This window comes from Mycetomoellerius zeteki, unplaced genomic scaffold (genome assembly GCF_001594055.1).
Source record: "Mycetomoellerius zeteki isolate Tzet28-1 unplaced genomic scaffold, Tzet1.0 scaffold20, whole genome shotgun sequence".
In the NCBI taxonomy this organism is placed as follows: Eukaryota; Metazoa; Arthropoda; class Insecta; order Hymenoptera; family Formicidae; genus Mycetomoellerius; species Mycetomoellerius zeteki.
In genome coordinates this window covers 3,420,173-3,444,096 of record NW_017256957.1, presented here as the reverse complement: position 1 = coordinate 3,444,096, position 23,924 = coordinate 3,420,173, and the positions used below count along the sequence as shown (strand labels likewise).

Here is a 23,924-nt window from a genome sequence, read left to right as displayed (position 1 = left end):
CCACTCAGCTTACGATAAAAGGCGCAGCGTTGGTTTCAAACTTGGAAGACAAAAATAAATAAGAAATGCATACACAAATTTGTAACTATGTATTATAAAGCTTTAATAAGAACAATAAGTAAATTAAGTGAACTAAGAAAATATAGTAATATTAACCATTTATAAATTGTTTATATGGTTAATGTACTATATTTTCTTAGTTCACTTAATCTAGTATTCTTATTAGAATTTAATAATATGTATATAGTTGAGGCGCTATTTCACTACAAATTTATAGTTACTGATACGACTTTTTTCTCTGAGTGTAAGTTAACAACTTTTTTTTCTCAGTGTAATTGGCCAATTTGCTTATTATTTACGTTTTACTGCTTAAGTTTTTTTATGTGCTGTGGCACTTAAAGTTTGAACTTTGTTCTTGTCTTCATAGGAAGATGATGTTACAATATTTCAATCTTGCTATAATATATTTCCAAATAATTTACAAATACTTCGGCAACTAAAACCGATTTTCCTTTAATGCAAAGTGTATTTGATTCAAGAGATTCCAAAATATCTATATAATATGTTTTAAGATCAAAAGCATCGCTAAAATGTAAGCTCTAAATCTTGTAGGATGAATTTTATTCCACGGAGTGAAATTTCATTCTTATAAAAAAGATAAAAAATTAAGCCACTCTTTTTCAAAATTAACTCAATTTTCACTCTTTAGAGTTCTCTATAAAATAATTAACTGTATGTTTACAATATTTTCATTATTTATTTTTTATACTTTGAATGTTGAATATTGTTGAAAAGGAATTCTCGAAATAATTGTGTTTTTTTTTTCGTGCTTTTTTTAAAAAGTATAAATTTATTTGGATGATTTATATAATGCACGTTACAATAACACAAACAGATTGTATGAAAAAAGGAAAGAACTTTATCTCATATTTATCTATTTTTTTCTATGACGATTGCACACAGTGTTGTTCACAGACTCCGCTTATTGTTCCATTTTACTTTTAATCACTTTCCTCCTCGCGTTGATCTCATCCACTGCTTTGCATTTTCTGTGCACACGCAGAATGACAAGTGCCATACACTGTTTGGAGCGATTAGAAATACGAAATGACGGAACATAAATCATCGGTTTTATCGTTTTTCCGAGAGACGTTTTAGGATCTTTCATGTTTTTCTATGCAAAATTTGGGCGAGGATATAAGCACCGTGAGGGAAACACATAGCAAATAGGCACTCCGTTTTACACTTTACGTATTCGACAATGCAATGCGTGCGCGTTTGCCTTTGCCTCCGCCTTTGATGCGATGTATTTATACTATCAAGTGGTTCGGAGCGCTCGGGACTTGCAATAATATTTATCTACGGCAGCAACTGCAAGCCCGCGTATTCTATATATACGGGATGTCCTAAAAAATCGCTACTCTCTTTCAACCACAGATTATTTAACATTAGCATTGGTTTTAAAGAGGATTTAACGTGATTTACTGTCTTCAACATCTTTATCATATTCTACACACACACAATAGCTGTACGATTTTTAAATAGAACGAAAGAAACAGAATAAAAAGAATAGAATAGGAAAAATATCTTTTTAGTGTAATATCGCAGTAATAAGAGAAAGGCCGATAAGAATCTGAATGCAGTTGTGCTGAAAAGTGCTTTGATCCGCATGTATGTCACGCAGATAAGCAAAATATTTCACTTCTTCGCATCTACGAGCACGAACAAAGATTAATACTTAAAGTATCTCGAAATTGCATTACACAACTTTTGCCTTTGCGTCATATTTGAGTATTATTTTGGAGCAATTAAAAAAATACCGTAAGATTTCGTCTGTAAATTCTCTTTGTGGGTATCACTGTGTGTTTTGTGTGTGTGTGTATGTGTAAGTCTTACGAGTAGCACATGGTGTGTTGATAAGCGCTGAGCGCATGTTATTGGCCAGGAGATAACGTACGCTTTTTATTAATAACCGTTAAGTATACACCGAGATTATAGCAGCTCGCTTTCGCATCTGGTCGAGCTGTTTTATTATTAGCGACAGCTCCCTCGTGTTAATTATATGTCATATTATGTATTCATTGTCTCCGCTTAGACCGTTCGCGTGTCTGATGGCAGGTCAATGCCTGACGTTTTTTTTACGAGCAAGACGATGTGTTTTTTTTCGATACGAATGATTATAAATTTCGCAATTTTATTTCATAATTCTTCGAAAATTATTTGAAACCAAATAACATGGCATATTAACATAATAATATAATCTTCTTTTAATGAACGTTGTCTTTTATTAAATCCTGATTGACTTAACTGGTGATTAATTCAACCGATAAAATTATGGCAAAATTTCTAATTATATAATTCAACGTAATCGGTGGTTAACTAATATATATATATATATTACTTTATTAAAAAATAATATATTGAATAAATTGTTCAATAATTTATGCAATGTTTAGAACTATCAAGTTTCTGTTAATATATGTGAAAAAAAGATTAAATTAGATAGCGATCTGTATAGTTAAAAATTTTATTTTGAACAATTCTATCGATTAATTCTGCCAAATTAATCGCCGATTAAATTTGGTCGCCTTTGATAATTTTTCGTTCGTTAGAATGTTTCTATTCCACTTTTATACAACTTCATGTAACGTTGAACAGTGCAGGTAGCACCAAAATCGCTATAAATATTCCTGAATCATGACTCAGAACTACTCTGACGGTTTGACAGCTGTATATATTATATGTGTGTGTGTGTGTGTGTGTGTGTGTGTGTGTGTGTGTGTGTGTGTGTGTGTACGTGTTTGACATGTATGAACTTACGAAGAAGGTTTATATAAATATAAAACAAAAAATTAATTGTCACACAAAGTCATGCGTGATATTAAATTAATTGGTTAAAATATAAATGTTCTCAATGTTTCAATGAACAGTCACAATGAGCGATTATGACAGTCACGATGAGCGATTATGACAATGGCCTAAGTCATATACTCTTGTTGTTTTGAGATATTTCTTTTTGCTTTGCTTTTGCGTTGGTATATGTATTAAAAGAATATTTTGTCATTATGTAATAAAAAAATATTTCTCAAAATACATAAATACTCCTACAATATACGATAAATTGAAGTAAGGTGTCTATAACTTTTTAAAATGCAAAAAACTACTTTTATTTTTGTTATTTTTTAACAGTGTTTGGTACAGCACTTTACTGAAGTATGTTTTGTGCACGCACGCACGCACGCACGCACACATACGTATGTACAATGTACATATATGTATAAAATTACATGTACGAAGAAAAATGACTTATGAACGCAAAAATGATTGTAAAATTTAATTGTCAAATTTATTTACTATAAGCAGCAAACAAATTTGTATATTTGATAAATATTTTGCATTTGTTGCGAACGAATACAAAAAAGAATGAATATTTGTTATTACTGCAAATAATTTGCGATTCGTTATATCTGCAAATGTGGAATTTGCCATGTATGATGTAAGATTAGCGTTCATAATAAACTTCTTCTTTCTAATATATTCATAATATATTTATGAATATATTCGTAATATACCTATTTGTGATACTGTTATTCGTAATATTGTTATTTCAAATAGTGTACGCACACATTAACTACTGTAAATATTAATTATCTTTGAGAATGACTATAAAAATGCACTATAACAATAATTGGAAAAATTATATATATAATTTATATATGACCATCTTTTCCGTATGGCCATAATACCTGTTTACCCTAATCTTTTCTGCAATTATAAAATTTTACGAGCAGTAAAATTGTAAAGCAATATGACTTCTTTGATATTTCAAAGGACCAATTTTTTAATTAAGAATAAATCTTAAAAATTATTTATGACCACAAAAGATATCGAATGTTATTTAGAAACTAGTTAAAAACAAACACCCATTTATATCTTATGACTATCCTAATTATGTTTACTTATAATTTTTGTCAGTATTCTAGTTTTTTCTTTGCCATTTTCAATTTATGATATTTGTAGAATTTTAAAATATTCATGAGAAATTGGCAGAAGAGATATACAATAACAAATCATCATGTCTTTATATTTTTCCTTCATCGCAGCGCTAGTCGGATACTTGTATAGATATATACATATATAATAAAAATATAATTGGATCTACACAAGTTTGCCAGAGAGCAAGTGACTTAACCGCTGTCAAAATAAACGTGAATTGAAATTTGTTTAACGACAACTACTAAAACATCTAAAACGCCGTTAAGCCTAAACGTTTTCAATTCTCACCTATTTAAAAAAAAATAGTCTATGTAATATTGTATTATAAATCGATGTAACACGAAGTTAGTAATGAATCTAACTTTTCCATATTTTTTCTTCGTATCAGGCCACTTTCATAATTACTAGGCACGTGTAATGGGCACACCTGCCTGTAAAACCCTTAGCATATGAGTTTGCACAAATATCGAGATATGTATTTGAGGCGCGCCTGCCTTCGTCTAAATAAATATTTACTCGTCATAGTTATTCCGTATAATTTAATAATTTCTTATAATAATAAATAAAGTATGTTATAAAAAAATGATTAGATAGAAGGACTGACGAGTCCAACTCACCAATCTATCTAAATTTTTTGTCTAATATTTAAGAGTTCTATTAACCTTTTATTTAAAATATAATATTATTTGTATTTTATAATATGAAATTAACGCAAGTATGCGTCCCAAATATGCCTTGGCAAGCAGATTCTTGTGTCAGGCACTCATGACCCCGTGTGTGCCACTTGTGGCGTTGAGGGAAAAGAAAGATAAAAAGAAGGGAGCACGTGGTGCGCTATATATGCGTGTTCGTCGCGCTTGTTTACGCTGGCACCCTTACAACGAGACAATTGATTTCGGTCGCACGATGGATTACCCGCGGGCGAGTGAGCGGTGACGACGTCAGGAGGGAAGGATATTGTTACAACGCGATACCGACAGATGTGCATAGTAAGCACTAAAACACATTATCTTGGAGCTCGCACGAGTTTACGAGATTCGAGCGATGCCGCAATCATGTGCGTTATTCGACCGTATTTAATTGTTTCGCAGAGCGAGCGAGAAAAGGGTTGAGCCGTAACACTACCTGTTAAATCCTATATCGTCTATAAATTATAGTCTATAAACATATGAATTTCATACAAAATGAAACAAAATTAGGATCATGATTAGGGCAATCTGTTACAATAAGATAACAAATGAAAATTTAGTTGTTTATTATTGCTTGCAATATAGAGACGGAAGTGAAGTAATTTAGTAATGTTTTAAGTCTAATTGTTTTAAAATAAAATCATTCATATCTTTCGCGAACCTAAAAGTAACTTCGATTAAGCTCTGATTAATTTAATCAACGATTAATTCAATTAATGAAATTTTGCTCACAATAAAATTTCTAATTATATGTATAATTTATTACCCCCAATTTGATCTTTCTCTTCATGTGTCAAGTGAAAAAAAATTAATATACATAATTTTGTTCGTATTAATAAAATGCTATAGGGATTATTTGACAAGTTACTCGTTAATTAAGATAATCAAAGTCGCTTTAAGGGACGCATATCGTCTATAAATTATAGTCTATAAACATATGAATTTCATACAAAATGAAACAAAATTAGGATCATGATTAGGGCAATCTGTTACAATAAGATAACAAATGAAAATTTAGTTGTTTATTATTGCTTGCAATATAGAGACGGAAGTGAAGTAATTTAGTAATGTTTTAAGTCTAATTCTTCTACTTTTTTCACAAAAAAAAAAAAGTAAAGAAATAGAATATTTTGCATATTTCTCTTATGAGATAACGATATTGATTTTTTTTCGCCTTAACCAAGAGTTAATTAAGAGAGTTTTTTCATCGATTGACAATATAAAGGCTCTTAAGAATTTTTTTTAATCTTATTATAAAGACTGAAGAATTTTTTTTTTTTTTTAAATAAAATCGATTGCAATAGAAGAAGTTTGATACAATTTTTATTTATATCTTGAACTTCTATATACAAAAAAATCATTTTTAGTAACACACACACACACACACACACACACACACACATTTTTTTTCTTTGTAACGTTTCCAATTTCCCTTTTAAAATTATTGGTATTATAACGGTGAGATAAAAATAATTTTTAAACATTCATTTTATATTGAACATGATCAAATACTTGTGCCTACCCAGTAATATGTAGAAAAATAATTATATTTATAATATGAGCGTAGCATATTGTTAACAACATATTGTTTTTTAAAATTTTGTTGATTTAACAGATGCAGCAAGTTGTTATAAGAACAAAATGAGCTTTGTGAGATTTATTTCGATATTTCAGTATGTTCGCAAATTATCGTAACAATATATTTGAAAAATGCAAAATATCTTTATATTTATAATCTTAGAAAAATAAATATCTATGTGTATTTGTATATATATCTTACTAAACAGAAGTTACATATGTTACTAATACATTTTTTGTAGTTCAAGATATAAACAAAAATATGTATTAAACTTAAATGTTCTATAGCATTCTATCTTATTTAAAAAAATTTTAAAAGATATTTTAAATAAAAATTGCCTTTGTATTATGCCAATCGATAAGAAAACCCTCTTAAATTGATTATGCAAATAATGATACTTGTACATATATTATCTACATGAATATGAAGTCCAAATTATTAATTTGGAGTAGTGGAAAAATGTGTGTGTGTAACAGGAGCAGAAATAATAGAAAATAAAAAATATAAAGAAAAGAGTATAAAAGTTTGATTGTATATTACCATATAAATAGAATAGTATAGATATATAAGTATAAAATAAAAAGTGTAAAAAAAAAGTTTGATTGTATGTTATATATATAAAATATAATACTATATATAAATAAAATCTATATTTTTACATTTTTTCAACAAGATATCAAATTGCTTTTATTTCATTAATTGTAAAATAAATTTACCAGTAATACTCCAAAATATCCTACAATATTTATCTATCTACTTCAAAAGTCTTCGAACTCGTCCACTTATACGTTTCAATCTTTTTTGTTTTAGATGAAAATTGAAACTTCCCAAGACATGACGTAGGCAGTGGCAGGTGCGTGAAAAATCGCCAGAGCGGCCGCCATGAAGAATCTCGTGCCGTAGTTGTTAAGCGATGTTAGTGACTGCCTCCCCGATGGACAATTCGCCGAACACGCTATCGGTGGTCGAGGAGGAGGCGACGAACGTCACCGACATCGACGACGCGTTCCCACCGCATGTCGACACCAGCAACATTGTTATCCATCCGGAATCACCCACCAGCAAGAAACAGACACTGAAAACTTTTGCAGAGGTGAACACGTTGCTGCAGGCCAGCAGGAAGCGGGAGGCGAAATTGATCATACGAGAGAACGCCTGGCCGCTTAACAACGGCATTAGGACGCAGCTCTGGCCGGCACTCTGCGATCAGCACGCGCACGGCAAGAACATGCTCGACGGATTCTACTGGGACATGGTTAACCAGGTTTTTGGAACGACAGGTTAATAAATACGTTTAATACATTACGCGAATCTTCGACTTGTGTTTTTATTATAAGTTTGTTTGTATTGATTACAAAAGGATCATAGACAGAATAGAGCGGCGCGATTACAAGATTATATATATATATATATCAATAACTGTACATTTATAATGTTTTCAACTTAGAAACACACTTATGGAAGCACTGAATCCGAATATGTAATTACTGAAAAGTGCAGAAGACGTAATCAATGGATCTATATTCCTAAATCTATATTACAAACGCAAATCTATAATATACATAACGTATACTATAATATTTTCGTACGTGATATTTTTCGAGAATAATGTTTTTTTGTCACTGCGCTGGATTGCACTAAAATTTCCTTTCTCACTTTCAAATTTAGTCACAAAAACAGGCCTAATGTAATATAACCTTTGAAATATTTTGTTTGCAGAATTACCAGAAAAATCAATCATGCTACCGCCGTTTGTCGATAGTACGCATTGCTTGTCTTACAATTTGACAAGGAAGGGCAGAAACGTGGCGGACAGAATCGTATCTGTATTAGGATATGCTTGTCCTGACATTACATACAGCCCATCCCTTTATCCGTTAACTGCACTTCTCTTGCATTTTGTGCCAGGTAAATAACATTAAATCAGTATTAAATCAACAATAGCTTAATGCAATAATAATTTGACACATGAAGAATTACAGGAATTATTTTTCACTTTATTTAAATAAAATATTACAGATTTATGTTCAAAATGCAAAACATAACTTCAAATTGGTCATATTTTTACTTAAATAAAATATAAACAGAGCTTTCCAATTACTTAGCATATCTTTTGATACAAATGTACACAGAAATGCACGATTCAGTTAGAACAAAATATGTATTGATGTACATTGTACCGTGATTTTGGATAGAATTAGGTTTATTTTTCAATACCATGTCCATGCTTTAGTATTTTTTAATTCGTGATGGTGATGGAACTGTATTTCTATCTCTTCTGCGTTTTTTTCTTTTGTTTATAGCCGCGGTTAGTAATTATTTAATTATTACTAGAAAATACAAGCTTACACATCTGACTAGTAATTCTCGGGCTGAGTATGGATGTGTAATGTTGTGTCGATGATTACAGCATTAGGCCGCTATTTCATTTGTGCGTTTTTATTGTACGACAATTTTCTAAGTTTGTTGATTGGCTATAGAATAGAGAAATCCGAGAATCTCTCTGTCCTGTACACATTTGTCGTACGACAAAAACGCACGAATGAAATAGCATCCTTAAGCCTTGTGTCCACGATGCTAGAACTCGATCCGAGTTCTCGGACCATGAAATGTGTAGCCAATCAGGTTACAGTTTTTACGGAAAATCGGTAAAAAGTAAAAAAAGTTGATTAGCTATACATTTCTCGATCCGAGAACTCGGACTAAGTTCTAGTATCGTGGATACAAAGCTTTAGAACGTTTGTGTCGTCGTATGCACGAAACCTGGTTTAGAGATATTGCAATTAGAAAATATCCATGGTTATTTATACTTTTTAATACTTGATAATAGAAAAAAGTATAAAATAGTCTACAATTCTACATTCAACTTAATTTTTCAATACTCATTTTTTCTAGAAAAAGTGGACGATTGAATGTGGAAAAATGTTATTCTATATTTTCAATTTATTTAGTATAATGATAGATAAAGATGTTAATTATTAATATTAGTTCCTTATGAATAGTTTATAAATAATATTCAACAATAAAAATAATTTATAATATTATTTCTACTGGATAATTATTTGTAGATTATGATTTTCTTATATCTTCTAATTCAATAAGAATTAAGGTTCAAAATAAGCAAATTTATAGTAAAGATATTGTATACTTGCGATAAACCGCTACTTATGTTATTTTGGGAATGTTATTTTTCAGAGGAGGAATGTTACCACTGTATGGCTACTTTGGTAGCTGCCAAAGAGAAAATATTCATCACGCAAACCAAACTTCTTTATGAAGTTACGTGGAAAACGGTAGAACAAATCACTAAGAAACATGTTGTAAGTAACAATAATTCCTAAATTTTAGATTTCAGATAATTAAACATATAAGATTAATAACGGACGTTTGATAAGTGATAATTCAAATAAATAAAGGATAAAATGAGCATATAGGAGTCAAACGCAGAAATTCTTTTAAAAAACTGATGTAATAAATTTAATTAAACATAAAAAAAACCAATGATAATAGGTCCTACATGTTTCGTCTAATATAACTAAATGTAATTTCCCAAATTGAATAATTTGCTTCTATTATCTCTAAACCATCTTAAATATTCATGTTAAATATGAAACAAAATAAGATAAAATGATAAAAATAAATATTATCTGTTTATGAGTTTATTATTCGATATGCCTAAGAGGATATGCCTAAGACGTATCTTATTAAGACTAATCAGATTTTAAAATACAAATAATTATAATTGGTTGTGAATTTTGAAACTGGTTTCAATCTCTATTTATATAACCTAACAATAATTGTTATTAATTAAAAGTTACATTTAAATGATTTAATCAATGAAAAAAAATTTATATTGATTAAAAAAATCTTAATTCATATATCTAGAGAGAGAGAGAGAGAGAGAGAGAGAGAGAGAGAGAGAGAGAGAGAGAGGGGGGGGGGGGGTGGTACTCTATTTATCAAATAAAAATAATCTTAGAATAAACTTTAAAAGCGAAGAAAAAAATGTTTGTTATTATCTTTGTTATTTTCGGAAAAAATGGCTTATAATATTTTTACGCGATATATCTTATATTTTTCATTGCCTCAATACCTTATCTCATGGTAGAATAAACTTCTTTATCTATGTATCTAGCTCTCTTTCGATCGATATTACTCCAAATCGATATATATTCACTGAAATTATATAAAAGAGATATGAATCTAAGATATAAAATTATTTGCTATCAAAAAATTACTAGCAGTAATAGATTTCTAGCGACATGTGTGTGCGCGTGTGTGTGCGCGCACGCGTGTATGTGTATAAAATACAATATATGTAATGTATATTTTTTGATTTCACAATTTTAAGAAATCAGCTGCTGTACATTTAGCGAGGCATTGCTCCGGTTCAAGAGCAGAAAGAATCTACATGGACTGGATCTGGTGGATTCTTCAACTTCTTCCATTTCAACATCTAGTCAGGGTTATGGACTGTTTTCTTCATGAAGGCATTAAGGTGAGTTTATATACTTTAGATTTGATCGCTAACTTTATGAATAATTTATATAAATTATTATATATTTAACTCACGAAATGTACATTGTGTTTGCCATAATTAAAGCTCAAGCTTCAAATTTAAACAATTCGTATAGTTGGCACGCAATTGATCAAATCATTCGAACAATGTATCATATTTAAAAGGTTAAATAGTTATTTAAATCATTTAGATATTAAAAAGTCGTATGAAAATATAATATTCATTGCAAAGAAAAACGATTAAAGACATAAGGAGGAGGATACTGATTTCCTTAGTACACGTTAAATTACAAATTAGAAAGTGAAACAAATGTATATTTTTGTATTCTTTATTTTATGATAGACAGTTACGCGAAGTATAAAGATTCGATCAATTTAAACTTCGAGAAGAAAGTTTGAAGAATTGTTAGAATCATTCGATTATCGTGAATTCCGAGTCCAAACTGGTTTGAACCGTCCGCCAACCGGAAAATTCCGAACTTTATTTCTTGTTATGCATTCAAGGAACCAGTTGAAGAACAGCACGTGAAATCGTCCATCTACTGCACATATGAGAGCGAGAAAAATTGGCGTTTACCCAACCGACAGATAAAGATCAACCGCGTGTTATGTACTGAGCAATGCACTTATATTCTAGGAATAAGACAAATGTTAAATTTGACATTTGACTCAGTGCCAGCGTAAAGTTGTTTTGCAAGCATTTTTGAGCATAAAATTATTCTTTTTGGATATACGCGATTTGTTATAAAGTACTGTTTTAATAATTAATGTAATTAAATTATCATCAATTGTTTTGCTTTCAGGTCTTTTATCGGGTAGCTATGGCTATAGTTTTATTATTTTATAAGCATTCTTCGCCGCAGAATTCCGAATGGATGAATGAGATTTCAAAGAATGGGATAGATGCCGCTCTATCAAAGTTCTGCAGACAAATGCCAGTGAGTAACAAAATCTAAAATAAATTGTGTTTTATAAACGGAATAATTGTAATATAAAAAATAAATTTTGAAAAGCACAAAGAAACTAATATATAATATTAGATAGCAAGAGAAAGAGTAAATATTATATTTGTATTTAAGGATGTTTTGATTATACTATATCAACTAAAAGTATCAATCGGACAAAATAATCTGATATCAGCCAATATCATTCAAACAATTTGGATAATTACCCGTGAATATGTCCTAAAAAACCAATTGCAAAAAAACAAAACGAATAATTTGACTTATAATAGTTTTATGCAACAAAATAACCATATTTTTCTGTAGTTTTAGGTCAATAACTTTTGAACGAACCAGTGGAGTAAATGAACTTTTGCACGAATATTTATTATTGTTTGATCAGTATGTGTTTAAAATTTGATTTAATTCTTAATGTTACTTCCTCATTAAATAAGTATTGCAAATTTATATACAATAACGCTATTTTACATAAGAATTAAGACTAACGAAAAATCAAATAACTTTTAAAATAATAAAAGAATTGTGCTCAAATTTTACTCAGATATTCAGATGTAATAATAAAACAATCTATGAAATTTTTATATTTTTGATATTGTTTTGAGTGTGATTTATACATCTTTGATAAAAATTTCAAATACGAACTAAAATAATGATTTAAATATGCATATCTAAATACATACATATGTACAATAATAATAATATTGTACTTAGAAGCTTAGATATTTTATCTTACAAGGATTTAATTGTGAGAAACGCTGCTGAAAATAATAATTCATCAATTTTCACAGGTGACACCTGCTAAATTTTTGCGCACCGCTTTTGGGATACGCGGACTCAGCTCAGCATACATATCGCGAGTATTTCTGCGCACAGAAATGGCTCTTAAGAGCAAGAGCGTCCTGACAGGGTCCCGATCCTTGGCCAGGTCACGTTCGACAGACAATCTACCCACCAGTCAGTCCCAAGTCAACATTCAGATGATGTCACACACACTCACAATACGAGAAGTACGTTATTTATCTATTTCTTCCTTTTTCTTAACTCAATTCTATATTTATTTTAATTTATTAATAAAAATTTGCCGATTGTTAAGGATCTTGGACATTTTATGATTTAACAAATAAAATTCATAAATTAAAAGTTAAAATTATAATTTGATAAGCAGGATAATAATGACATAAATACATTTGATTGCTAATAGAAGAATAATATTAATTGATAATTTTTTCAATAGTTTTCAGCATGTCTTTGTGAACGTAATGCATATATCGTGCATAAAATTTTTATATTATTTATATAACTTCAATTATATTGGCTGCATTTAAAAATTGCACGGGAGTTCATTGTTGGAATTTTGAATCTTTTAACGAATATTTTTTCTAATTTCTAAACATTGAAGATTATTAAAGAAAGAAAAAGAAAGTATCAATTTTATTTTTTAAATGTCTTTAAATTTTTTCAGAATTTTATTTAAAATTTAATTATTAAATTGTTTATAATATTAAAAGTTGAAAACTTTTTCTCGATCAATTAATTTTTAAACATGGAATCGAAAGACACAGTAGTGCCTCGCGCCAAATATACGCGCAACGACGGATTACTTCGTATATCTATATGCGAACTAACTAGTAGTTAAATTAGTAGGACTGCATTTTCACTTAATTTAAGATAGAGTATTGTATAAAAATCTAATCATTAAAAAATTGTGTGAGATTATTAATGTATTTATTTCACAAGTTTTAATGGAATAGATTGAAATTAAGTAATAAGTTCAAATCAAACATCAAATTATTTTCTGCAAAAATATTGATTTCACCAAAAGCAGAACACTGTTATGAGTATATCTGGAGTTTATACGCATGAACGTAATTTTAATTGATAGAATTTTTACAGGTACAGATATGAAGTATTTATAGTTTTTACATAGTATGCAACATTTTATTGTTTCAGCATATGTAACTATCCCCTTTTATTTCCTAAAACCAAGGAGACAATTGAAACTATTAAATATAAACTTCATTTGTTATGGCCTATCTTCTTCAATTTAAGGAATGAAAGGGGTTGCTTACACTAGGGGATATCTTGTATAATTTCTTTTTATAATGAGAATTGAAACCGATATAATTTCGTTGAGTTCGATTTTCGATGTTACAGGTATGCGAGAAAAAACCTTATGACGATTATCGCATTTCATTTACTCACGGATAAACGTAAGGATCATTGTTGCATGCCTACGATATCCAAATCTTAACTCGATGAAATTTCAGAATACTCAATAAATCGTGATATAATCAATAAGAAAACAATTTCCTGTGAAAAAAAACCGATTAAAAGATATTCGATAAATATTTTTTATCAAATTTTAGTTTTTGATTGCGTAGTTTCCGAAAAAAAGTACTGATAGTTTATTAACTATAAATAGTAATAATTTCTCGAAGAAATGATGAAATACAACAATTAGTACGAGTATAATAATATGCTTCTGGCATTGAAAATTCAATACTACTTCAATTGTAATTAATTGTTATAAGATATTCGACATATTAGTACCAATGTATAATCGAATAGATACATTTTTACATTCAAAGCAGTCTCTCTTGAAAACTACGCAATCTAAAAAAATTATTGTATTCTTTCAAACATTTCTTCTTTACGAGAAATGGCTTTTTTAAGTTGGTTGTATTACAATTTACTGAATATCCTGTACTGGTTTCAATCTCCGCTTTGTACAGCCCAGCGTGTTAAAGTAGTCTCTTATAGGGTTCGGTAAACCTTCGAATCTCTCAATGATTCCATTTGTTTTCAGAAAGAATGTGAAGACACGTACAAAGACAGGGTATCGTATAATTATCTTTTTGGGAAATGTGTTGTCAATTTCATGTGCTCTGCCCACCTTTACCTTTATTTCTCCCCTTTATACTCTGAGATATCATTTATATTACACTCATACTCTACACGTACTCACTCATCGCCATACATTTGTCGTGCCAGCTTTGTTGCTGTTATTTATCCATCCGCAGCGACTCCTTTAATATATCTTCCACTATCAACGCGGCAGTAACCAATACTCTCGTCAGCAATGTCTACTGCAACGCATAATGTAAAATTCTCGCTGGCTTTTTCAGTGTGGCTCCGCGTGTATCAATGCGGGTTGCAATCGTGAATGATTTATAATTTCTCACAAGATCAGTATTCAAACAAATAAATAAGTAACTTTTAGGGGCTGCGAAAAATTAAAGGAATAGGGAACAGAGAATAGAGAATAAGAATTTCAACCTATCAGAAACCATACACATGGAATATACAATTTCTGATAAGTTGACATTCTTGTTTTTGCCCTTTGTTCCCTATCTCTTTGATTGTGCGCAGCTCCTTCTGTTCAAAAGATTGAATTAGAAGATATATAACTGTCTTATTCGTCTATCGCGTTATTCTTTCTTCTTCCTTCTTTTAAAATTCTTCTTAAGACTTCCTCTTTTTGCAGCCATATTAGATTATGAATCAGAAACAAAAACATATAAATCTTTTTCTTATGTTATAGGCTTTCTACAATAAGCCTATACTTAAGCTTCAGCCATAAAAAATTGTTCAATCAACAGCCGAATGTGAGAAGAATTGACTGTATGATTGATGAATTTCTTATAGCTTAAGACTTAAAACTTAAGCAATGGTTTATTATAGAAAATCTATTATACATCGAAATAAGTCAATTTTTTCGCTTCCGTGTTCGATAGCATAAATTATTAAACTATACCAATGGAACTCTATTTAATTATGCCTTATTAATAAATGAGAGAGGATCAAATATTCATATTCGTCCTACAATTGTAGAAAGAATGTGCTCTGTGTATACATATATATGTATATATTATATAATAGATTAAAGATTATCTATTCTTTGTTCCATTTTTCTATTTAATCGAACATAACTATATGCGAAAAAGATTAATATGTTTCAATATATGTAAGAAAAATTTTTTTTATTTTTTAACGTTATAACTTAATATGGCTATACTAAGGGAGAGAAGTCTTAAAAAAAAATGAATTAATTCTTTTGAAGTTTCAATTTGTAATTTAAGCATGGTAATTTTTTTACAAATTCACGGATTGATTGTATTTTTGATAGATTATAATCGGTAAAATTTAGGACCAAGCTATGAAAGTTTATCAATAACAGGACCTTAATTTAAATTACATGAATTTAATCGAGCTTTGCTTGGCAAACGTTTAGTATTAGTTTCATTCCTTTTAGTGTTATCTGTTATAAACTTATAACCCTGTTTTCTTGAATGTGATTCTATAGTATTGATTCAGACATATTATTACTCCAACTTTTAGAAGATGCTTTCCGTAGATACAACGTTATTCACATTTTTTCATTTATTTTTCGAAGACATCTAAGAGTTGCGTTCTATATGTTTCTCTATGTTTTCCAATACTACAAGAATTTGTAATTCTATTAGTACACAACATAAAAACAAAAAACAAATATCAAAATAATATTTTTCAGTTGATCTTTAAACAACTTTTACTTTCAGATTATAGAAACTATAGAAATACGTAAAGCTGAAATATATAATTAAGAATATAAAGCTTAATTTCCAAGATACATAACATTAAAAGTTGTAAAATAAATTGTAATTTTTCAAAATTATATCTTTTAAATCTAAAGTCGTCTTCAAGCTTACTACATGGTTAAAAAATTATCCGGTCGTTCTGCCTCTGTTTTAATATAATCGAGGGCATCTCTTTTATCGTATTGAAAATCAATATCATCGTCTATTTTATCTGCTAACATCTTAAAGAGGCCTGTAACATTTCGGAATATTTGGAACAATATGTGATCACGATGTAATAATAATGTATGTATTAAATAGTTAAACGTTTGAAATACACTGGCTGTTTATTATCATCGTTGTGCATAATAATGTAATAAACAGATCTTAATATAAGATTTTAATATAAGATAAGCTCTATTGAATTAGACAAAGTAGGGAATTTAAAATTATACTTATATTAAATATCTCCTTGTCTATTAATATAAATTTGATAATTTATTACAAATATTAAATTAAAAAATCAAAATTAAATCGTTTACAGCTGTTTTATATATAATTATACATTTAATAATTATTATATTCATGAGTCATTTGTAAATACATATAAAGAATGTATTCGTTATTTGCTAATATTCTCGTTAGATAATGAAATAAAATGATTCAAAAAGGAATATACATATAAACGAATAGTTTATAGAAAAGCGTTGAATAAGGGAAGCAGAATGAATTTTCATTACAGGCTTTGAGATATGTTAATGTTTTAATAATGTTCTGCTGTGTTAAGCGATCATCAGTTTCTTAGCATTTTCGAAAGATTCTGCACTCAAATTTTATACCCTAAAAATTTGTATCGGCTGCAAGAATAGACAAGAATGGAATTGATAACAGTTCAATCAAGGTTTACAGTTATTTATTAATCCGCGAATCAAAAGAATAGTCTCCTCGGCACATTTCATATATGTAAATTTTATTGAATATAAGTTATAGCATGCAAAGAAACCTAATTTATTTCGATGTATAGTGCAAGAAAAACATTTACACGATTTTTTTCTTCTGATGTCATAATACGATGCGATTGTAGTGAAAGTAAAAGGATTTTACACTGCTCCGAAATAATCAATATTAAATTCATGAAATTTTGTGCGGTTATTCGTATCTAATAAATGTATAGTATTTAGTTATTTACATCCCATATTCTTTGGTATAACTTTACGTTACAAAAAAGTATCCAATATCTCCGTGGAACATTTGTGCAGTGGGTACATGCAAAGTTCGCATTGGTACCATTAGTACTCTTCACTGTACATCGATGTAACTGACGTGTTTGTGCTGTCTTGTGTTGTGCTGCCTTCACTGGAATGACGGATTAAATGGTACCGGGTGTGTAGGGCGCACACAGTCCTGGACCACGCGCCTTATCAATGGGCGTTTATCCCATACAAAGTATATGCTCCCAGATCCTAGACATGCCTGATGTAAGTACTCACGGCCGTCCTTTCATCGATTGAGTTAAGATTCAAAAGCCGTCAAGTAGTCGTAGGTCTTTATTCTGTGGAATGTCTATATTGTCGTCGTTGGTGTATATGCAATCGCATAAAAATGTATGCAAAGCTCGGCAATCTAAAATCTGACGATTTTTTCGGGCTTGTCATAAAGGCAAGATCTAAAGTAATAAATAAAATATAAGAGAATCTTTATACCTTTTATTTATAATGTTCTAAAAGTAGCATCTTGTAAATGAGCACCTTTACATTTTTAACAAGGAGTCTCTTATTGAAATGTTTTCATTGTTTTATTCAAAAATTATATAAACTTTGATTCTTGAATTTGATGTCGTGAGCGAGATTATCTTTTTATTAGTAAAAGTGTTTAAAGCAAAATCTTAAAATATTCTTCCACTGAAAAATAATATGGCAACAAATTCAAGAACTGCGAAAAAGACTGCGAACAATGAGAGTAATTAATATGTAGAAATGTTGATTTACAGGACGTTATTTTTAGAACTTAATATAAATTAAACTCATAAATAAATAAAATACGAAAATATTATTACTATATTATAATTATATTATAATAGTAATTAAATATTATTATTATATTATAATAATTCTGAAAGATTATTCCTCTTTTTATTATTTCATTTTATTACTGTATTATTTTACTTCTTTAAATCTTCATTTCTCTACAATAAGCTCGAAAAAAATCGTTAAATTTCAAATTGCTAAACCTTGTATATATACAGAATGTTTCAAAGATCGAAATATTTTGTTGTATAATTGTATGGAGAGAGTTTATGTAATCCTCTTGTGATTATTTTGAGATAGGATGAGTGATTGAAGAAGGTTTACTTTGCGCTAAGGAATCTCGAAATCTATGAGTTGAGGTACCGATCGAAATGGAAATGGATTCAATTGAAAATAAATAAAGCACATGTGATTTTTTAAATTAATTGTTGTTATAACGTTTCCATGTATTGGAGGAAGAAAGAGTGAAAGAGAAAAATTAGAAAGTTTGTACTGAACGTGCAGTTGAAAAGAATACATCTCATCGCTAGCACAAGAACCCATGTTGACGTCTCGATAACATTCATTTGTATTTTTATCTCTAACCGATTGATGCTATCCTGACTGTTGCATGACGAATGATATTATGCACTGATTTGCAAAAGATACGGATGTTTACTTTCGCCAGCATATCAGCGTACTGTTCGTGTTTTGTTGATATCTCACATAAACGAGATAGAAACACATTTTATTAGAATTAATGTTTCTTTATAAGAAAATGTTTGCGATATTACGGTATAAATAGGAAATGTTTTAACTATTTTTTGTTCTATATTTTTTTTATAGAGATATACGTATATGTGTGTATATAAATGTAAATAATTATAAAAGAATAATACTTTATGATATATGTTAGAATAAATATGATTTACAAATATTACGTTCTTCTAGTAAAAACAGTTTTCTTCTTGCAATATAATTGCTGTTTTAGAAATATTCAATTATAGATTACACATATATTTATATCACAATTACATCTTTCATGATTAATATTATCTAAAAAACACAAAGGATTGCCAACAAAAAAATCTCGATATTCTTTTGCTTTGTATGGAAAAATACAGTAAATATAGGAGAGAATAGCACAATGATGAAAGACAAGAAAAAATAAGACTTTCAGAAAAAGTATATTTAATTTAAAAAAAATATATCAGTTATTTTTTTGTTTTTGTATCTTGTGAAGAAACGCGTTAAAAATGATAAATTCTTATCATCAAGAAGATGTAAAAATCGTAATCTTTATTAACATATCAGTTACTGTAATTTTCCATAAAATAGTTGATATAATCATTTTAATTTAATTTATCAGCGCATGTCTTATCGTAATTTAGTTTGCTCCTTTTAAATTATTAGTGAGCCATTAGAAACTAATGTTTGCACAATTATAAAACTCATCTTTTACGTCCAATTAATGATTTGGATTTGTTTACTTACCAGTTATTTACCCTATGGTCATGGCTACCGATGAGGATCACGATGTATCAGCCTACCTTATTATACACGACTGAAGAACATGGATGTTCTTTGACGACGTTCTATGTGCGAGTTGAGCAGCATGAACCGACCCTTCTGATGATAAAAACCTGTAATAACGAGGTAAGTATAATCACTAATAAGTATCTTTTTAGTGCATAAGCAAACAATATTTATACTTAATATTATTTTACACACACACACACACACACACACGTGTTTTGGCAAAAAAAAAATATATAGTATTAGGCATCTTATTAACTGTTATTTAAAATTTTGGTTTAAAAGCTGATTTATGGCATTTGTTGTAAATTATTTTTTGTGCCAAGAACTTTTGTACGTTCAAAATCATGTAAAATAATTACTATAAAATATATAATCTCGATAGAAAAGCTGATAAAAGACATTGATTCGTTTTTTTAATACAACTTGTTTTTTTAATACCTTTTATGTTTTATTTTGCAACTTTATTTGGTAATTTTTACGATGTTTTTCAGGTATTTGGAGCCTATTGTTCTACTAGATGGTGCGAACGTAATTTGAAAGATGATAAAGGTCAAAGACAAGCATACTTTGGTACTGGTGAGACATTCCTGTTCAGTTTGTATCCTGAGAGAGCCAAGTATCCTTGGGTTGGTATGGATTCATCGCACAATGACTCAAGAGTACATCATTCAGCCGAGCTATTTATGGCTGCTGATTCGAAGATGATAACTATCGGTGGCGGGTAAGTTTTGACATAAATTTATGCTAATAAATTTAAAGGTGCTATTGCACAAAGGGTAAAGAATATAGAAACAGAAAATTCTGATTTCTGTTTCTCTTTCGAAATAACATATTTTATACGGAATAATTTACTTTAATTATAGATTTTTCAGTATAGCACTATACTATGTAGTATTATTGTAACTCTTTATTGTAAGGGAAACATATTAAAACAATTTGTGGCTCTATCACTTCATTTCAGGGACGGTCAGGCAATCTGGATGGACGAAAATATAAGATTCGGTAAAACGGATCGATGTTCGACCTTTAACAATCCACCTCTCTGCGCTAATGGTGACTTCGAGATTAGAGTGTTAGAAGTGTATGGCTTCGCCGGTGCCTGAAGAGGGAAGAAACAGCGGTGTATTAGTTTGTTTTATTCCCTACTGCCATTTAGTGACTCTCTTTCTACATATACGTACTAAACACTGTGTTATATGTCATGAATGTGTCTCCGCGTATCATTCTCTTTAGTAAATTCGTATGTAAAGAATATACAATGTGAGATTACATTATATAAGAGGACAAAAATATTCTATTTGATTGTGTGTAGAAATATTTTGCATTATTTAATTTCTAGGAATTATTTGACATTTTTTCGCGAAAAACATAGATTTAGACTTGTAATATTTATTCTATTGTGCCACTGAAAAGAAAAAAATTATTAAAAATGAAAGTATTAGAATTACATAACATAATGAGTTGGGCAAGACAAATAATAGTTAAGTAAAACAATATAATAATAGGTAATTTATACACGAATTAATTGAGAAATCCTAAACTAAATTAATAATAAAATAAATATATAAAGTGAATATTATATGCTTATCTTACGGACAATTCGAACACAATCAAATTAAATATTTTTGTCCTTTTAAACAAATTTCACAAAATACAATGCATCAAAATAACAACTGCTTACGATAATTATTACCAACTGTGCATCTGCCGATTATTGGCAATAATTGATGAAGTAACATCGATTTACATATGACTTAAAAATACATTATAATGATGGCGTTTCAGAGCAATTATGCGTTCAATAATATAACTGTCAAATATTGTTGGTAGTAAATAATCAATAGTAATGACTTATAGATTCATAAAACGATTGTCTTGTGAGTCTATAGGTATACTTATATCATGAGACAATTAAAGCTACGTTTTAAAATGGATAGCTTGTTATAACGATCATTGTCGGCAGTGTAGTTGCAAAGTATTGTAGGCAATATTTCAATAGCTTTGAATACTTGTTCCAGACGCGATAAATAAAAATATATATGTTTATATTTATAAAATATTGCTCTCCTGAGAACATACCTTGGCATATCGAGAGATATATCCGTGATTGCCTACACAGTAATATTATTGCTTATAAATATATCGGGACGAGAAAAGAAAGACTAGACTTTTTGGCGTTTTCTCTGCCGCTTGAGATTATTCTTTTTTGTCGTCTCTCACTTAGCATGCAATGATCATTCTCTTAATTTTGCATGTATATCTAGACAACTCGGCGGCGGGTGACTCATAAATTAAATTCGACATTAAGTATAACTTAAATAAATTTCGATCATGCATTATCGAAATTCGTTTTGTTTCATGCTCATTCACTTTTCTAATTACATTAGATAAAGAATGTATTTGAAGAAAGAACGTGTGTGCTGTATGTGTGTGTATGTGAGAGAGCAGAAAAAATATTTTTTTAAATCTTACTTTTTTATTCCTTCAAGTAGAATCAATTCATTTTCGTCTATATTATTAATAACAGGCTATTTGATTTCTTCCATTTCAAAATAGAGTGATATTACTTATTCTAATTGCGAGCTACTGATACTCTGCTCTAAAAATTATTCGTATAGTTCATACGTTACACACAATATTTATTAGACAATATTCTTTAATTTTTGCGAATCTACAATTAGTTCTAGAGTTTGCCCGTCGTTGAGATACGAAACGAAATAAAATATATATTAATCCGTAAAATGTAGCTATTATTGCGCCGTTATTGCGAACCGAGCTTCGACAATAAGCTACGTTGAAGGCCATATAGTCGCGTTGCGAAATTTCGCGATTTTTCATATGTACATATATAAAGAGCACGCTGATTTGTTTAAGCGAATACTTAATATTCATGAATTAGGAATTATTGTTATATGTGTGTATATATATATATATAATACAATGTATGTGTTTATTTATACATATGTATGTATTAAAAAACACATACTGTGTGTATGTACACCTGTGTATATACGTATATAAGTATACATATATATGTCATGTGTATACCGTCTCGCAGATCGTTTTAATGCGCTTGTCGTTAATTTCGTTATTGATGTTCATGTACACATACATCTATTATAACGATTATTTATCTCTTATTGTTGTTATCTGTAGCTTTAATGAAGTTGTTAGAAGCGGAAGAATCCAGATTTTGTTCATAAAATTCCACATACAACACTAAAAACACACACACACACACACACCACGTCGTAGATTACGCGTATATGTATATGTAGATTGTATACAGAATGGACCATAAGTATGTTAAATTTGTGTTAAGAATTATGCGAAATGAAGTAAAAAAGTGTCGAAAACACAAAGAATAATGATTTATTTATATGAGAACCGAAAAAATGTTTGTGTTTATGTTAATCGGGAATGTTTATTAGTTCTCTAACATTCAGTATAATATTATAATATATTACAAGAAAAGTGCGACGTTTTGTGAAATGAATTTTTCAGCTCAATGCTAGATTGACTTTATGTTAATGTATATAAATAAAACAAAAATGTATATAGGATTGTTGAGTATAATTTAAAGATCTAAGAATGTATAATTATTTAAGTATTCAACAATCTGATGATCTCCAATTACAGAATTATAAATCCGTAATCTGATTTTCAATTTATTAAAAGACGCTTCAAAAACTAATTATATTCGTGAAATTGTACATTTATGTTAGAATTGTTAATTTGTAAAATTAGTGTTTTCTATTAAATTTTGTAACGAGAATTCACATTGAAAGTATTAACCCTTAATCCGAAAAATTACAGTTACATTCTTGGTTTATATTTTTCATTAAAAAAATATACTTAAATAATAGTAATAATGTTTTAACTGCTCAATGCTTACATAACATCCATTAAGTAATAATTTCATAATTGTAGGATATAATCTCTTGCCAAATCTTATATTTTAATTATGGAATTTATAAATATGTTGTCATACACGCGCGCGCGCGCGCGCGCGCACACACACGCACACACACACACACACACACACACACACACACACACACACACACACACACACACAA

General features: G+C 29.3%; 2 protein-coding genes across 5 annotated transcripts in view; one reads left to right on the top strand and one right to left on the bottom strand.

Moving 5' to 3' along the window:
* sky (GTPase-activating protein skywalker) overlaps nucleotides 1-21,146 on the top strand; it is a 29,321-nt gene extending 8,175 nt beyond the window's left edge. Inside the window, exons 2-12 of one of the 4 annotated variants that reach the window (XM_018447330.1) lie at nucleotides 7,075-7,544; nucleotides 7,984-8,172; nucleotides 9,460-9,584; nucleotides 10,616-10,762; nucleotides 11,586-11,720; nucleotides 12,533-12,751; nucleotides 14,551-14,580; nucleotides 17,692-17,778; nucleotides 19,804-19,962; nucleotides 20,337-20,566; nucleotides 20,807-21,146. In XM_018447330.1, the coding sequence (XP_018302832.1) occupies nucleotides 7,178-7,544; nucleotides 7,984-8,172; nucleotides 9,460-9,584; nucleotides 10,616-10,762; nucleotides 11,586-11,720; nucleotides 12,533-12,751; nucleotides 14,551-14,580; nucleotides 17,692-17,778; nucleotides 19,804-19,962; nucleotides 20,337-20,566; nucleotides 20,807-20,948 (1,830 nt within the window). In that variant the 5' untranslated portion in view covers nucleotides 7,075-7,177 and the 3' untranslated portion in view covers nucleotides 20,949-21,146. The remainder of the gene's footprint in view (nucleotides 1-7,074; nucleotides 7,545-7,983; nucleotides 8,173-9,459; nucleotides 9,585-10,615; nucleotides 10,763-11,585; nucleotides 11,721-12,532; nucleotides 12,752-14,550; nucleotides 14,581-17,691; nucleotides 17,779-19,803; nucleotides 19,963-20,336; nucleotides 20,567-20,806) is intronic. The other 3 variants (XM_018447331.1, XM_018447332.1, XM_018447333.1) reach the window with 3 other exon arrangements.
* Nucleotides 19,906-23,924, bottom strand: part of LOC108722308 (uncharacterized) — a 47,386-nt gene continuing 43,367 nt past the window's right edge. The window contains exon 17 of the mRNA XM_018447329.1: nucleotides 19,906-19,949. The gene's annotated coding sequence lies outside the window, so the exon portion shown is untranslated. The remainder of the gene's footprint in view (nucleotides 19,950-23,924) is intronic.